Here is a 19,331-nt window from a genome sequence, read left to right on the forward strand (position 1 = left end):
TAAATTGTTTAGGTTGGGTTCATCTTGGTGTATTTTTAGTTTAGTGGTTTGACAGCTATGGCTTTTTTTCATGACAACCTGAGAATATTTCAAATAATAATGACTAGACGAGTACTGAAGTCTTTATTTTTAAATAAAGTCTGTTCTTAATTATTCTTTATTTTCATAAAATGGCAAATGTTACATTCATAGTTATCATGGGCAAAAGTAAAGAAGTTTTTTGACAAACCTCAATTGTCAAACTTGACAGCTGACACACGTCAACTTGACATTTGCAGAAACTCCACCACAGGTCATCAAAACATGTAATGACTATTTGTTTTTAGTACAATCCTTGCTTGACGATAAGTAACATGACCAACTACTGTTTTGGCTACTGTCAGTATGACCTTAGTTACTGTGTACTGCACTCGTCACTCTGACACGTCAAATGTTACTTCAAAATGCCCTGTAATGACACTGGCTACAATATATATATATATATATATATATATATATATTATATATATATATATATATATATATATATATATATATATATATATATATATATATATAAGGTGGTAAAACCCGCTATATTGGCTTACGAGGTGTCGCCTACCGGGACCAGCCTGTGTATATCCGGTTCCAACAGGCCGCCATAATTATATCGACTGCGGAGAAGTAATCACCTCTCATCAGTCGACATTCTATTGGACCCCACTCCACTTATCATCAGGTGCATTGGCGTAATTTTGCTGTGCCCGTATTGAAAAAAAATATCAATCGCTGTAACAGTGTTAGTACATTCTTGCTTGGTAGCAGAAATAGGCTGTGTTTGAAGGTATCCAGACGGATTTCGCCTACAAGTATTTTGTGGTTGTAGGATATTTATATCCGCCTCGACAAAGACCACCGTCCTTAGCTATTTAATCCGCTATATCGGTATGAGGAGTGTCGTGTTCCGGGATTAGCCTGTGTATATCCCATATTAAACAGATTGGTACGATTGCATCAATTGCCAAGGGAAATGCATCTCTCGTCACTCAACACTCTACCTGGAATCTACTCGACTCACCGTTAGATGCATTGGGGTCAATTTGCCGTATCAGCGAAAAGAAAATACGCGAAAGCTACCTACCATGGCTGATTATATATTTGTGGTTTTAATATTTAGGTCGCTCAGTAGCATGCAGATGTCCTGTTGCCGAAATGGGAATCATCGTTTAAAATCCCTCGGCGGGTATTATGACACTTCTAGAATATTCATAGGAACGGGTCGATGTAACCCTCGCGTCTCTAAAGGTCAATATACCAACGATCTCTGGTAATTTTTGTGTGAAGTTGAATTTACAAGTTCCTTGAGTGGGGTTAATTCTAGTTTAGATTACATAAAATTCGTTCGAATTACTTTTGTTGTTTTAGTATGAAAGGACCAAAACGGGAATTTGGGATTTATTTAGGGAATTATCGATACCATCTATCTAAGGTAAAGATCGAAAATTGCAGAAAAAATCCCAAATTATTTCTCAAGCACAAAAACAATTTAACATAATTATACTTCATAATATATTTTTTACGTATAGTCAATTAGTCAGTATATTAAATCTGACCCCTTTTTAAATGTACTGGAACGGACGCTGAAGATTTTAATGTATTCAACGTCACAAGCGTTGTTGTGGTTATTAAACAAACCTCATATTTTGATAAGTTAAATTTACACATGAATATGTAGGATTGTTAATTGGGCAGAGAGATTCCAAATCCCTGTACGCTTGTTTTGAATAAGGACCTTGCCCTGCGTAACTTCGAAGATGTTTGAAGGTCACTGGCCTAGTTAGGACTTTAAAATCTGTGATTGTAGTCAGTTAAATAAATAATAAAAATAAAATGCTTTATTTATCACGTAAGCGAACAAAGTTGCACTTATGATACGTCAAAACAATGTATAAAAGTGATTATTATTATTTCTTAATAATAATTAAAATTACTTATATAACTATGGATATTTTAAATTAGGGATACAATTTATAAGGAATACAAGTTAAAAACCAAAGTAGCCTGGCAAGTAGGGGTAATAAAAGGGTAGCGCGAAGCGATCCTCATTGGCGAGGACAGGGGCCTTATTCTCTATCCCGTACGTTATTTTAACAGTGCGTAACAAGCACGTAACACAACGCATCATGTTTAGGACTATAGAAATTTAGCTTACTGAATACCATTCCACGCACATTTCTCGAAGATAACGTGACACGGCCGCGTTACGCGTTTAAACTATCATACAGAATAAGGGCCCAGGAGCCCTAAGTTAAGATTAAGTTTAAGAAAAGAAGATTTTTAGAGTTGTTATTGATAACATTAGTCAAATTTATGGCATTAAGATGGTTCATAGATTCGAGGGTTCTAAATGTGCTCGATTCGATTTCGTGTAACAGTGTTGTTTGGGATTCGAACCCATGATCTCACAGCCCACGCCTAAGCGTTAACAAATCTGATGTACTATCTAAACTACGAGGTATGGTAATAAATATTTCATTTAAATTAAACCTGAAACCAGAATAACAGCAATAAAAAATCAAACCAGTAATTGCCGTTCTACATTTCTTTTAAACAATGCTAAGTTATAAACTTGGTAAACTTCGGACCACCCTTTATGTAATGTTGAAACAAGTTTGCTACTTACGTTGGGATATTTAAGGGTCACGTGACTTGTTATTTGTGATAATTGGATTTCAAGACGAAAACTAATATAAAGTTGGCTAGACATGTTGATTTTTTTATGACTATTACGAGACGTATTGAACTAGATGTTGTTTGCGGCTTTGCTCGCGTGAAAAGCCTTACAGTTATGAAAGTCCTTCAGATACCGTAGCATCCGTAGCGCCATCTTCAAGTCGCCAGTGCCATCTTATCATCATCTTTGTCCAGTGCTGGACGTAGGCCTCCTCCAAATCGAGCCAATCAAATTCGTTCCAGCGCCATCTTTTGAAAATATTATATAAATAATTGCTTAACCTAAGACTCGTGATATCCTTAAAATCATGCAGCTTGACGGCAAAAATAGATATAACCACCTGCCTAGTTACATTCGTACATACAGGAGACCAACATTGTAAATTACATAGTTTCAAACAATTCTTGTGACTTATTTATTTCTTAATTTCCTTTAATAGCCTAATTCTCGGTCCCAATTTCGATTTATCTTACGTTTTGTAAATAAACAGCTCCAAATAAAAAGAAATTCAGTTTCGAAGTCGCGCAAAGTGGGACGTCGGAATTAGAATGAGCAACGCTGCGAGATATTTGCATATAGGCCGGAATCCACGGGCCAAAATTGAGTTTCCCTTGCCTCTCCGAAAACCAATATGACCGCGTCGTGGGGTTAAATACCGGGATTCCGGGAAATACTGGGATATCGGATTGGAAAAGTACCTGAAAATGGAGGGATTAAATTAATGGAAAGTCTGGGCAGGCGACTTTGTAATGGAACGAGTTGTGGCGGAACGGGTTTAGATAATAATTTAGGATGAAATATTCTGAGATTTTTTTTTAATTCGAATTTATTTATTATAATGCTTGGCTTTGCTACTGAAGTGGCTTATTACCTGGAAAAACACGTGGCTTCCTTATTAATTTGTTAAAATATTTGATGATGGCTGATAACTGCTCAGAAAATACGCAAAATGGCATGATTTTGAAAAGTAAAAATTTCTTACATTTCGGATCACATTATTTAGCATCCAAAACAAAACCCCGGAACGTGGATATATTCCCGTTAAACCGTAAAGCCAATGATCACCTCGCATTTGTCAGGTAACTCTTATCACGTCGGGATATGATTGCTTTTTCCGATGACAATAGTTCACATAAATCTAAATTAGGTTTTGCACCTGCGTTTGGATGGAGGGTGAAATGCGTCGGGTTCAGATGACAATACGAGTGTATTTCCTTTTATTAGAGTATAGGGGAACGTATGGGACTCATGGGAATTTTATATACATTCATTCATGTTATACATCACGCCCGTCTCTTCATGGGTAGGTAAAAGTGTGAGATGGGCATATTGCCCAGTTATGTTACGTTTCATGGGATAGGAGGAAGCCTTTTGCCATTTACCTGACACAATTCTACTTTCCACATTTATACTGGATAAAAATATATTATTAATTTTACGACCAGTGGATGGAATCTAAGACTCAGCACGGTAGTACGTAATACCGATACAACATATCAACAATTGCATAATTTGCTGTTTCTAAATCCAAGAGTCAAACCTAGTCTAACGTTATCTATGTCAGCAACTAAACTACGAGTCCCTTAGTAGAGAGCTTAGAGTTTAAATGTGTTCAGCGGTTTAATAAAGCGGTGCTTGAGTTGGAAACTCGTGTTAGATAGAACGACAGACAAACAGTTTTGTTTTCTATATGTTGAAACTGTTATGTTGGATTCGTGAGGATAGTAAAGTTTGCCGTTGCTTCAAATTATTTAATTATAATATTAAATTATAAAACCGTGATAATATCTGCAAAATAGTTTTACTTACAATGTCTAATATCCGCGTAAACATAAGAAATCATTATAAAATCATAAGGTTAAGAAATACATTTGAAAAAATATGGTGTGGTCGCACCGTTAAATGAATTGTGCAGGTCAGGGTTTGATTTTGAGATTAGGCTTCATTTAAATTTTTCGGTTCGAAGAACATTCGAGAAGATTAAAGTGTGAATTTCTTTGAAAAATCTTATGTCTCCGGCTTGCACGAAATGTAAGTCCAAGCATTTTTAACTCAAAACAAAAGTCCAACTTCACAATAACGTTCTCCCGAAAAATACGTCCTGTAATAAAAGATCGAAAAAACGCTTGAAACAGGAAGCCAGTCGAAAAAGGCTAATCGACTTTTAGATTCTTCGCTGGCGAGTGAACAAATCGTCGGGTGGTCGCAAAAACTAGGCCCGGGATTTTCATGCAGTGTCCAGTGAAGTTCTAAGCGCTGGAAACAATATGTAGAGTGTGCATTCCTGGACTAGCCTTTATTGATGACTAAAAAAATATTTCGTAATAAAAATAATGAAATTAATTCCTTAAAAAGTATTCCAAAATTAGGAGTTTTTGGATAATAAAGAAGTTGTGGAGACGAGCTCAACCGCTATTAACTCAATTTAGCGATTTTAATAGTTAATACATTTTTGCAATAAGCCTACCATGGTATAAATAGTGAAAAGGGCAAATAATTATAAACTATACATCTCTAAATCCATATAGGTATGTTTTTTTTATAAGGAATTCTTGGGTATAGTAAGTGAACTAGAAAGCATTTTGGTAAATTTGCCCCTTAAGTAGGCAAAATCTTGCGACTCACATGGAAAAACTTTGTTCCCCTTTTATAGCAATTTGAGCGCACGGTGGAGTGTGAGATTTGGCATAATTAAAGATCATATAGAGGAGTGTGTGTGCGTGTGAATATAAAATTCAATACATATCCGTTAAAAATATATAACGTTCGACAACTAGTATAAAATAATACACATACTAAAGCATAATCCATACTCTTTCCGATATAAAAGTCTGAGATATCAGCACTCAGGTGTAATGGATATTGCATGTTCCGATATCGTTGTGTTGGCGAGCATGTTTCGCCACTTCACCTCATATTTAGAGTTCCGCCTTCGAAAGATGTCAATATAATCTCACTATATATGGGGATCCATTTTTAGCTTTAGTCTCTATCTTAATCCAGAATGTCTGTTTTAAATTGGGTGTTTCTAACTTATAAATATCTTTTTTTTTTTTACTTTGAATGTCGAGACGAGCTTGTAATTTGCCTGATGTTAATCGATACGACCTCCCATAAACAGGAGACGGACGACCTGGCTAAGGTCGCAGGAAGTCGCTGGATGCAGGCCGCTTCCAACAGGTCGACGTGGAGATCCTTGGGGGAGGCCTATGTTCAGCAGTGGACTTCCTGTGGCTGAGATGATGATAAACAGGAGAAACACCTTGAATTACAAAGTATTTTTTTGGAATTCCACTGCGCTCGCCTGAAACATGAGATTTTAGGTTTTATTATGTCCAATAGTTACACTGGCTACAATGTTCTAGAAACTGGAACATAACAGTGACTATAACAGCTGCTTGGCGGCAGAAATAAACATTGCGGTGGTACCTACTCAGGTGGACTCTCACATATGAGAGACCTACCACCAGTAGACGTTACGAGGTTTAAGGTAAACATAGTACCCTTGGCTTTGTTTATCACCTACCATTAAGGTCATCAGCTTTACCATCGTAAGCTGTAAAACAACACTAGTACGATCGATTCAGTCAATTTTAGAATCAGTTCTCGTTTCTATTTTGTGTACGTTGCAACGTCTATCGTATTATGTTATGACCTTAGATAAATTTAGTTGATCTGGATTATTTTAAACTATCGAGAGCCACCTTCAAACTCTTGGCCCATATTGAGGCCGTTTTAGTTTCAGACTACCTTGGTTATTTTAGTTGAAAAGCTTTCGTTGCATGAGTTAATTACTGGAGACAGTAGGAATTTGGATCTTTCGTTTTACCATCACCTTTGTATTAATAATGTTGACAGGTATACTTATAAGCCGTTTGGTATTTTGGATCTTTGGTATTTACTGAAATAGACAGAACTGTTGATTAAATACTTAATCCATAACATATATTTTCCTGGGTAAGCTCTTTTACATAAGGAGATGAACATAAGGTAGTAAAAAATATGTCCAAGTTCAGACCACGTAATTCCATAAATTAGAAACGTTTTATATTAAATCAAATTATATTGTGTTAACTACGAACGGGCCCTGGAGTAATACTATCCAAGTTAATTATACGTCAAAAGTTATTAAAGATAGCCGCTACCTTCCCTGGGGAGCTGGACTTTCGAAACGACCTTCGTCTTGATGGCGGACAGCGGGAATTTCTGTTGGAATTTCAATTATTTTAAGGTAAACTACGGAGTAGATTATGCCTCGTCGGTTCAGGTATAATAATAATAATAATATCAGCCCTGCATTATATACTTGCCCACTGCTGAGCACGGACCTCCTCTACTACTGAGAGGGATTAGGCCTTAGTCCACCACGCTAGCCTAGTGCGGATTGGTAGACTTCACACACCTTCGAAATTCCTATAGAGAACTTCTCAGATGTGCAGGTTTCCTCACGATGTTTTCCTTCACCGTTAAAGCGAACGATAAATTCACAAAGAATACACACATTGATTTTAGAAAAGTCAGAGGTGTGTGCTCTTGGGATTTGAACCTGCGGACATTCGTCTTGGCAGTCCGGTCCACACCCAACTAGGCTATCGCCGCTTAGCCTAGTTGGGCTATCGGTTCAGGTGATGTGCTGAGTTTGAATCCCAGATACGAGAAAAAATTAAGGAGCTCAATTGGAAACATCTGCTATTCGGAAAAATATCTGGTATATCAAGGGTTTCGTCCTATATCCACTATACAGGACTGATAATGTAATTCGGAGTAAACTGTAACGGGATGGATAAACTCGGCGAATTGTAGTCGCGCCGGTAAACTAAAAGATATAAGAGCGTGTGAATTCGAAAAATATGTAGATTTACACCAAATAAAGCCTACTTATCCCTTGCAAATCAATTTGAAAACACTATTCGAAGACGAAGCATTTTTTTTCCAATAAAACTTAACGTTAAACTCCCTCGAATTTCCAAGGGAACGAACCTACAAGTTCGCTCGACCTCGCAGGTGAGTCGTTGACTTTTCGTTTGTTATCGATTCGTGTTTGAGTTTCGTTATTGGCTTGTGTGATCAAGTCTGAGGTCATTGTGGAGGTGAAAACCGAGGTTAGCTCTTGGGTCAGAGTCATTCGTTTGTGGTAACACCTTTCAAGAAAAATGGGTTTTATAAATTTTTTAAATATATAAATCATAATACTACGGAAGACCGTGAAGGAGACTGTCAACCGGATCAGATATTTTATATAATTTTCGAATTGATGTCTGCCAATCCGCACTAGGCCAGTATGAAGGACTAAAAGCCTTATCCCTCTCAGTAGTAGAGGAGGTCCGTGCTCAGCAGTGACACAGTATAAAAAACAGGGCTGATATATATTATTATGAGTATTAGTAAAGCTAAATCTTGCGTAATAATTGCGTAATTACTACTCTTGAAAATATTAAACTACCCCCAAACTAGTCATAATATAAACTTCCAAGAACTTTTGATTCACCCTAGTTAATTCGCAGACTTAATTTTGCGATCGTCTCAATTGTAAATAGTCTGGCTTAGACCGGCCAGGGTTCTTAATTACATCATTAGAAACCGAGATGAAGACGGTCTTTATCAAAGACCTTAGATTAAGTTGACCCTTAATTTATTATGGCGTAATTGTCATTCTGGATTTTATTTAGTGAATTATGAAGATGGCGATTATCTAAATGGAATATTGTGGTAGTTGTTTGGTTCAGTTTGAGTACTCATAGCTGTAAGGTACAGCACAGGTGTGGTTTATTGTTGCAGCGGACACACGCATAAAAAGGGCGCCAACTATTAATATAAAATTTTCGAATACTATGAAATTGTCAGTGCCTTTGACTAAATAGCGTAGTTTCTTATGTTTGATTTTGTACATTATTTTATATTATGCACTTGAAAATAATATGAAAAAGATATGAATAATATGAAAATTGGTTAAAAAATAAAGCAGTTGTTCATATTTGAACGATTGTTATGAGCAAAAGTAGGGGATTGGTAAGGATATCGTCCTGTCTCTTTCTCATACACGTAGCGTTATGGCCAGTGATCCTCGGTGACGTCACGGTTTGTTATTACTGTTATTTGACAGGAGCCTATTCCACGAAATTTCAAAGTTCTATAACTTATTTATTAATGCTTGGATTTTGAAATTTCTTTTTCCTTTATATTTTGGATGACATGCATTTTCGATAAATATATTTAAATGAGCAGTTGATTTAATTTGTACGATATTGTCGTACAACTCGTACACAATCATCTACATTCCATATAGTCAATATATAAGTATTTTTACAGTCACCCTTATCAATTCCGCCAATATAAAATTAAACTTTTCTATTCTCTGCGCTCAATGCCGCAGTTTTGTTTGTATAATGCAACAGTTAACAGCCGTTGCGTGAAGTCTAACTTTGGAGTTGTTTGTATTGAATGTTTATCCGCCGTCTAACTGAACAGGCAGACTTTGTTATAGAATTGAATTCGGACTTAAGGTCTACCACTACATTGTATTCAATTAAAATAAGACTGCCTTAGTGGGTAAGTTGTACCACGTTCGTGGTAGGGCACCGCTTTGAGGTCTACGGTTCGTGGAACCAGGGGAAGTTAAAATGATATTGAGTGTCTACTCGGTATCAGTCAGGAGACTGAAGTTTGTATCTTATATGGTTATAGGGTTGAGTCGGAACTCATGGCGAAAATTGATTGCCCTGGTTGCACCTCTATACTTTCGAAGACAAAGGCGTGAGGTGTGTTTGTTTTACATTGTACCTATCAAAGTTATATTACAAGAGACTTACCTAATTTTGTAGGTTATGTATTCGAGTACCTAGACCTCCTAAGAGGGTACTAACAGGGCCAGTTTACAGCCATGTACTAAGCCTATGTGGGCCCAAGATAATTACGCTCTCATACAAATTACGTACATTGAGACAGGGTTGGAATAGGTTTGTTTTAAGGAGGTTATAATACTTTATTACAGATGTAATAAAGTAGAATACAGAAGAAATGCAAGCGCAGTAGAATACTAAACAATAAAATCATGTAGATCGTAGGTAAATATCATGTAGATCGAGATTTAATTGCACTGGTCTATATTTTTTTCCCGTTTCACGATGTCTCTTGCTATATTGAGTTGGTAAAACCTAAAATAATTTACAGTTCAGGTTTATAGGAAACGATAAACATATGTCTTTAGTTTCCTCATGAACCCAGTATATCGTAGTTCGCTCATAAAATACGCTGTTAGTACATCATTTAGGCAAAACATTTGGATATAACATTTTGACATCATTTGGAATTCTCGATTTGTAATTACATTTAAGCCACCTCGTCTTAATGGAGACGTAGCAGATGATCCCGGAATGCAAATCTTCGTTATCTATTTGGGCACACAATTACTACACTCTTTTTACAAGAAAACATAAACATGCAGAAATCTGTAAAATATGACACACTGCCAATTTTGCATAGAAAACTTGATGGGTCTGACCTCCCCCCAAATCCGGCCCCGAGCTTGAATTCCTGTATACAAGACACTTAAACACAACGTTGTAATAATGTTATAATCCACTTAGCGTTGTATGCCCGAGGCAAATATTTGTATTGTAAGGCAAGGCGCGAGGTAATATCAATTCTGGTGTAATGGTAGGCAAGCCAGGATGGAGTCAAGATTGGTTCGCTTAAATGAAGTTGATGGAACGTGTGCTTGGAGTACATAGATTTTTCTTACTCTGCATGAGATGTAATACTGGCTTCTGCTATGGCTTTTCCCGTGCAGATGTCTTTTTAATATAAATATCGCACGACAGTTTTTAAGGATGAACATAATTAATCTATAACTGGTTTATCTGTGTGTTGAATTGTTTGTTTCATCAAAATTTATTAAGCGGTTTCTAAGTTTTTAAGTTTTTAATTTACTTACGCACAAGGGCGACGGTGATTCCATACCATCAGGTGGGCTGTTTACTCCTCTGCCTTTGGAGGCAATAAAAATACTTCTAACAAGCACCTTCATAAACGCTCTTGTCTATAAGGTATATTAATAATAATATCAGCCCTGTATTACATACTGTCCCACTGCTGGGCACGGGCCTCCTCTACTACTGAGAGAGATTAGGCCTTAGTCCACCACGCAGGCCTAGTGCGGATTGGTAGACTTCACTTCTCTTATAGAGAACTTGTCATGTATGCAGGTTTCCTCACAACGTTTTTTGTCACCATCAAAGCAAACGATAATTCACAAAGAAAACACACACAATTTTAGAAAAGTCAGAGGTGTGTGCCCTTGGGATTTGAACCTGCGGACATCGTCTCGATAGTCCGTTCCGCACCCTAGGCTATCGCCTCTCAAAGTGATCGTAGTTTAAATTAACCAAAGCCGGATCCTCAATAATATCAATTACGACTTAAATCTGTATTTGTATGTCGGCTCATATTACCAGCGTAAAACTGTTCTGCTGTGCATATTGGTTTCTGTCGAAGCGTGAAACAAACTTGATTGGTTTTTGTACAGCACTGCACATACAATATCAACCAATAACGAACTAATAAAACACTCAGTGTGTGATATGTTTTTTAAAATCTGTTTTGATGAAATTCAATGCCGGGGAACGAAGCCACTCGCTTGATATTTGTTTGCCAATTATTTGAAAACATACAGTCTTATATAAAAAATTCGCAAAGCTACGCTTAGTTAAAACATAAATTTACTCGATCAGCTGGAAGTCAAAACCCGCCATCTTGCTTCTTAATAAGGTTTAATCTAGGAAACAGATGATGTTTTTGAAAGCTATTTAAGCAATTTTTATTCACCTCTTAACGCTAAAACAAGTTTATAAGTAAGACTGTTAGTTAACTGCTTGACTTGTATTCGCTCCTTTTTTTGTATTTGAAGAGTAGCATTTACTTAAAACGTTGAATACGGGTCGCTTTGGGCAGTTTCGGAAATGTTTAGGGGAGGCATATGTTCAGCAGTGGTAGTGTTTGCTGGTGGTAGGATATATTTTATATCCGTCCGGCTAGCGACCACCGTACAAGGTGATAATACCTACCATATTTTGTAACGTAAGTGTGTCGCGTGTCGGGATTAGCCGATGTATTTCCGGTTTCAATAGGCCGGGATAATTGAGTCAACTGTCGGGGATAATCGTCTCACGTCAGTCGACATTCTATTGAACCCCACTCCACTTAACATCAGGTGCAGTGAAGTCAATTTGCCGTGCAAGTGTAAAAAAAAAACCGTGGACTTCATGTGGCTGATGATGATTTATTTAGAATCATGATCTAAGCTCACCACAATGCAATAGTTACACATCGATGCTAAAAAAACGTACGAAATCCAGTGGTCCTACCCAGACGAAATCTCACAAGAGACCTATATAACTCCCAGTAAAACTTATAGCAACGTGCATACACTTTCTGCATTAATGTTTGAATTAACTACAAAGAAGGTAACTTAAAAAGAACGTTATATGTATGGATAATTTAAATTTTCCTCCATTTCCCGGACCTGGAGACACATTTCCGTTTTCCCCGTGACGTCATGTTCCCCGCCGGTACAGTTATAACTTCCGGTCTGTCACTTGTGGAATAAGGAAGTTTCCGAGCCTTTATTCACGGGAGCTTATATCTTTAAATCCGAACCATTTTGACTCTATTACGGAATTTATTTTAAAGCTATTGTGAACTGTGCTAGAACGTTTTGAATATATAAAACGTATTGTAGTTGTACTTAGAAAGAGTAGACAGAAGTGTATTCTATTTTTTTTTTATGACAAGATTCATGTCAGTTTTTTTAAGCATTTAAATATAAAATTCCTTTTACCACTGCCCTGAAAAAAGCCGAAGACAGGCTTGGTAACAGCTTGTCATCGACACCGTCAAGAGGTTTCAAGACGGATACGACCTTCAGTAATGAAGAATACGATCAAGAAGAAGAAATAACAAGACTATTAGTTATCCTGATTGTAAGAGTTACATACCTTAATCAGTAACAACGCGTGTCAAATTTGAATTTCAATTCATAGCCTGGTACACTACAATTAATACTCTGTGAAATAAGATATTAAGTCCATAATGCTCTGTGATGTGATGGATATAATCTTCAAACTGGAAACAGTACTTACCGACAGTAGCTGCCCCGACTTTCCCATACAAGAAACATGCAACCTATTTTAGAATTGAACCGTATTAATATGTCTACATGCTTAAAATAAGGCGTTAAATCTCAAAACGGCAATTACACTGGCTAAACAAATCGGGCAACGATTACTATTCAGCTGTTGAGTTTTGACGCTATACAAACGAATTTACGATGCATTGATTTCATAGCGAATGGTTGATGAAATCTGTGTTCATATTTGTTATTAGTTTTGTTTGGCTCCAATTGATAGCATTGAATTGTTAATTCATATAGCAGCGTGGAGGAATGGGAGGTAATGGGTCGAATTCACATCGAAGATTGTACATATTGACTTTCCTTGGAAGTGTTGAGAACACGCATGGGGCTGATGGTAGTAAATCGAGCTGAGTGAACTCCGAAAAGTGGACAGAAACCGTTGGAGGCAGATCATCCGCTTCAGATGCAACCCTGATGCTGACCACGATCCTCAGATATGAGGGACCGACTAGAGAGAAAGAGAGAGAACTTCGAATAATTTGTTGGGCCAATTCCGCGTTTTAGTGAGATATGGAGATTAGAGAGAAGTAGATGACTCCAAAGACATGAGACTTAACATCTGATTTAGAATGACGAGCGCAGAACAATTCTCATGTTCGATGTGACATTAATCATATGTTTAAAAGATATATCAGAAATGTAATCGAATGTTGAAAAAGAGGAAACTTAATTGAATTTAGACAATACGTAATTAGTATCTTAACCCATATCAATTAAACTAATCTTCATAGAATGTAATGCCAGGCGATTCACTTACGGTTAACGTTAACTCCTCGATTAGACTCCGTTTGGCATTAAACATTAAACTCGGTGCCGTCGGCTTGCCATTTGGCGCAGGTGTAGGAAGCAAGGCTTTAAGGAAAACTGGAAGGGTTGTAAGTACGTTTTATTCATGAAATTGGATTTAGTTTTTCAATTTATAATATTCTAGTTTTTGCACTCGGCTCCGTCTGTGTGAAAGTCTTTTCGGGTAAAAGACCTGCTGTGTATTTCCTGGGATAAAGAGTAGCCTTTGTCCTTTTTGGGGAATCAAAATATGGCTATATGAAATTTCATTGAAATCTTATCGGTGTTTGAGCTTTTTGCAGTCAGGCAGACGCGGCACGTCTCATCAGAGTGACACGATCTCCCATAAACAGAAGCAACATTTTCAAAACTGAAATGACAGGACATAGGATGTTATGAATAATCTAAAGGTGTCGAACACAGTACAATTTTTCTCAGTGATTCATAATTCAAAGTTCCATTTGTGTTTTGCGTATTTCTAATCAGTCGGCATCTTACTTATCACCTTATATAAATAAAAATCAGTTGTCTCATCGTCTCATGTATGTAAGAGCATCACATAAGAACTGTTCCACCGGTTTGACTGATCACTTTCTTATAGTATCAGGACAAGGTTTGTATTAAAGAATAATTTTCATTCATTAAAATTCAATGGAAAAATTTCGCAACATTGGTGAATTTTTTATAAAAGAATTTTTCGTACACGCTAATCTCTTAAATCATCTAACTAATTTCAATGTAACCGATTTTAATGAAATTCTTGTGAGAGTTTAGTTAATTTCAGCTTGAATCAAAGGATAATTTTAGACGTTAAAGGTGGCGTTGTGTTATCAAGATCTAAAACATGAATGGTAGTTTATATAAATAGCGGTCTGTGGCGGGACAAAGTCTGCCGAACCCACTAGTTCTTTTAATAAAAAAAAAAAAACTGTGTTTAAAATATCGGTTTAAATTCTCCAAGCATTATAACCAAAATATTCGTAGCCGCACCTGGCAACCAAGCTTAAAGCGGAGTTTTTCTGCAAATAAGTTGGACAAACTTGAAGCGATTAATCAATTCCCGATCAGGTGTTAGCGGCGGAGTGCTGCAGAAAAGTTTTGGAGTTTGGCTTGTTCGGGTAGCTTGAATATTAACTTGATGCTATGTAAAAGTCTTTTCTTCAAGGAGTAGGCTAGTTAAGTTTATAAGACATGCATAGTTTGGTTATAATTTATGCCGTACTCTAGTTGTTAATACCCGCCATAGTAGCCTACGTACTTAAGTGTGTGGCGTTCTGTGATCAGCTTGTGTATATCCGGTTCCAACTGGCCGGCATAATTGTGTCGGTTGCCAAGGGGTAATCATCTCTCGTCAGTTGACATTTTATTGGACCCCACTTCAATTACCATCTGGTGCAGTGGGGTCACTAAACAAAATGGTAAATAATTTGTAAGGACATAAAGTATTTTATTGAATGAAATGTAAATGCTTAATCTGATATGATGTTGGTTTTAACCGACAAATACTTTTTGTTTTCGGCTTAATTTTTTTCACGCATGTTGCAGACCATTTGACTTGGATTTTAAGACCGGCCGCCAATCCGACATCATCACTCTTTGAGCACGACAAAAAGAAAGCTGTTGCTTTAAATTAAAAAAAAATATATAGAGCAAGTTTTATGTTAATGTACACACAACTAAAAACAAATGGATGAACGATTAACTAAATAACATGGAACCTCTTCCTGTCCGTACATACATCTGGAACTGATCATACTTAAATATGATATAAAGTCAAGTCATTGACCCCGATCTCGTGCGTGTACAAACAAACATCAAAACGCAATCAAACTGAAAACACAATTTGATGAATCTCATAGAGGATGCGAGTAAAACTTTGCCAATTGGAAACATTTGCGCGCTCCAATATTAGTTTTAAACAGACTTGAGCTCGGTGACAACGCGTGTGCTTCTGTAATTAGGGAGCGGGGGGAGTGCTAGCGGGACTACAACGTTATAATAAATAATATCAGCCCTGTATTATATACTTGCCCACTGCTGAACACGGGCTTCCTCTACTACTGACAGGGATTAGGCCTTAGTCCACCACGCTGGCCTAATGCGGATTGGTAGACTTCACACACCTTCGAAATTCTTATAGAGAACTTCTCAGATGTGCTGGTTTCATCACGATGTTTTTCTTCACCGTTAAAGCGAACGATAAATTCACAAAGAATACACACATGATTTTTAGAAAAGTCAGAGGTGTGTGCCCTTGGGAATTAAACCTGCGAACTACGCTATCGCCGCTTTTACTACAACATTATTATTTGTAAAATAAATTCTGCATATTATAGTGTCGAACATGTATTTGACGTGGTTTGGTGACCATTTAGAGGCTGATTTGACCATGTCACAGTAAAAAATATTTCAATGAAATAATTTATTTGAATCTATGAAAAGTTAAACATTTTTAGATTCAGTAAAATTTTTACCCTATCACCAGTTCGAAAAGCAGTTTTCACCAGAGAAGACCTGGAAAGAAACTATAGTGTTGCTCTTTTTAAAATAAATTCAAAGATATAAAGTAGGTGCTCATATAATACAATATAGTTACATTTAGTTTAGAGCAGCTCATTTATTTACTTGAAAATATAAAATGTTCAATTCTCACACGAATGCACAATCCAATCATGAAATAAATTAGTGACATATTTTTTTCAATATACTATTAAATTAATTGGTACTTAAATATAATAAGCGCAAACTGCAAAACTCGTTAACAGTTTGTGTGTATTATACAGTGCCAGAATAATTCGTTGAATTATAATACTAGCAAATGTTGAAAATTAGAAATATTTCTTTTCATATTATCTGGATCCATTTTGATAGTGACAGAGCTAAACGGTACAGATATTTGGGTGTAGCATCATTGCCTCGATCAGGGTATCACTGTCATCAACCCAAGGTATGAGTTTGCACAGGCTTAAATCCAAACCAAAGTTTGTAGTTGCAGTTACGTCTATCCATGTGCCTAGTAATGGTGATAATTCTAAACCGACTCAAATAAAATTTAATACAGATCTTGGACATTAAGGAACCTACCCTATTTTTTGAATAATAATAATATCAGCCCTGAATTATATACTCGCCCACTGCTGAGCACGGGCCTCCTCTACTACTGAGACGGATTAGGCCTTAGTCCACCACGCTGGCCTAGTGCGGATTGGTAGACTTCACATATCTTCGAAATTCCTATAGAGAACTTCTCAGGTGTGCAGGTTTCCTCACGATGTTTTCCTTCACCGTTAAAGCGAACGATAAATTCACAAAGAATACACACATGATTTTTAGAAAAGTCAGAGGTGTGTGCCGTTGGGATTTGAACCTGCGGACATTCGTCTTGGCAGTCCGTTCCACACCCAACTGGGCTATCGCCGCTTTTTTTATTTTTTTGAATACCTATCCCTAACTCAATTCAAAATTTTGGTTCAAATCAAACTCAAACTCTAACGGAGCTATTGGTACATATCAAACTTTAACGGAAGTCAGGTACTCTTTTTTATATTTATCACAAACAACATTCCACACGGACAAATAAGCAAAACCTAATCAACAAGCCCGCTATCCGCCAGCTTTCACACCGCACCCACAATCCCACAACTAAATGGCCCGACCTCTGATGAATGTCGGTATTGATTCAATTCCAATTGCACTGTCCAGGCTTCTCGTTAAACTGATGGATGCAGTGACGTCACAGGACTTATTACTCCATCGATCTGAAGGATATTAGACCATTGATAGTTGGTAATAGAGTGCTTCTTTTGTTGATATATTCTTGAAAAGGTTTCCGTGTAAATTCGGACTGCAAATTGCGAATGGAGCGGATGTTTGCATTTTTAATAACTACACGAAATCTGAATTTTGATTTATTTATTTATTCATAGATACAACAATTTAATTTTTACATCAGTTCACGGCGGCCACTGAATTAGGATTAAGGCTCCAGGCCTGTATCGCAATAGACCAAATAAGAATACATACATACATTTTCATTAGGCGACCAAATCCGGTCCAATCTTAATTATTATTAATGGTAATAAAATAAATATATAAATATAATTAAAAATTAAACTTCGCACTCTATTTTTAGAATATTTCATATTTGATTTTAGCCATAGTTTTACAGTTAAATCGATTCCCTATAGTGAATAGGATAGACATCGCCTGGATCTTTAGTGTTTTTCATTCAACGTCCCTTTTAGTGAAATGAATGTGGAGATAATTGGCTTTATCAGTCTCTTTATAAATGGCAATTAATTCGAGACTATTATCATTGGAAACGGAATCGTTAAAAGAAAAAGAAAAAACAAAATATTCCTCAACAGAAGTCTCCCCAGCAAGTCTTTTGCAATATGTACTCAAACTCGCAAAACTTTTCCGCTTTTAAATATTTCCTGGAGTCGGTATTCTTTGTCTAAAATATTTCCTAGACAAGGAGTTTCCCATATACATTCATGCAGTGTCTTTTTACTTTGCCACCGTCGATGTGTTGTTTTGCACGCCATATTAGGTCCCACATGGGAAAGAAGTTAGTACTAATTCCTGGGAAGAAATTCTATTGATAGCAGATAAATTAAATAGACCGACCTGATCAGTGATTGAACCGGAGACTCCAGAACGGCAGTTGTGTTTAATATTATGACGTCACCTATGCAGTTTAATGTATCTATCGACGATTCCTAATGTGGGAAAATTTAACATGATATTTATCCAAAGACATTAAACAGTATAGTATAGTTTATCTTACATTTCTTTGTATTTATCATTCTTCATATCGAAGTTTATGAAAGAAAAGAGTTTTATTATTTAGAAACTATTTCCAATTAAGATTCTGGTTCTTATTCTTCGTTATTGTATTTAAAAAAAAATTTATCAAAACATTATCTGTGCTTGAAGTAAAGAACAAAATTAAGTATGCTAATGAATCTGGCTATGAACATGTAGAGATCCTTAAAATATATTTATAATTATTTTTCATTTCATAATATTATAATTAAGTATCCGCGCGCACACACACTATAATACCTACATGAATATTAAAATATATGCTATTAATTATTTTATTAAATATATATTGAAATATGTGAAATTAAAATCGATGTCCGTTATACAGCCACAGTCTAGGACATAACCGTTAAAGCGAATTATGTAGCAGTAATTTCGATACATGAACATTATTATTATAAACCTAAGATACTACTTTATGCGGGGTTCCATAAAGCATACTCTTTGTTGAATGTTTCTTTAGTTTGGGAGCCGCTAATGTAGATTGTTGTTTCAGACAAAGCCCCTTCGGAGGCGACGTTCCGCGGGGCGGAGTTCCTCTCGTACGACCTCACGCAGACGGGAGGGGAGCCCATCGTCAGCACTCAGGACGCCATCTCGCTGTACTTCAAGACCCGACAGCCTAACGGATTATTGTTTTATACTGGTGAGTCTTTACAATTTGTTGATGTGCTTCGTCATCTTAAATAATATTCTGTTAGATTAATGGATATAAGGTTCAATTTTACTTGAAAGTTTGTGAAGATTTAGATTTTGGTTGTAATAACTGAAACTGTTTGACGGATGGATGTTTAGCGCACGCATAGACCATGTTCT

At 36.5% G+C, this 19,331-nt stretch overlaps 1 protein-coding gene across 1 annotated transcript in view; it reads left to right on the forward strand.

The window, feature by feature from the left end:
* Positions 1–19,331, forward strand: part of LOC115453163 (neurexin-1) — a 199,510-nt gene that overhangs the window by 141,787 nt on the left and 38,392 nt on the right. The window contains 1 exon segment of the mRNA XM_037438235.1: positions 19,012–19,161. Within this exon segment, the coding sequence (XP_037294132.1) occupies positions 19,012–19,161 (150 nt within the window).

Source organism: Manduca sexta, chromosome 13, assembly GCF_014839805.1.
Source record: "Manduca sexta isolate Smith_Timp_Sample1 chromosome 13, JHU_Msex_v1.0, whole genome shotgun sequence".
NCBI lineage: Eukaryota > Metazoa > Arthropoda > Insecta > Lepidoptera > Sphingidae > Manduca > Manduca sexta.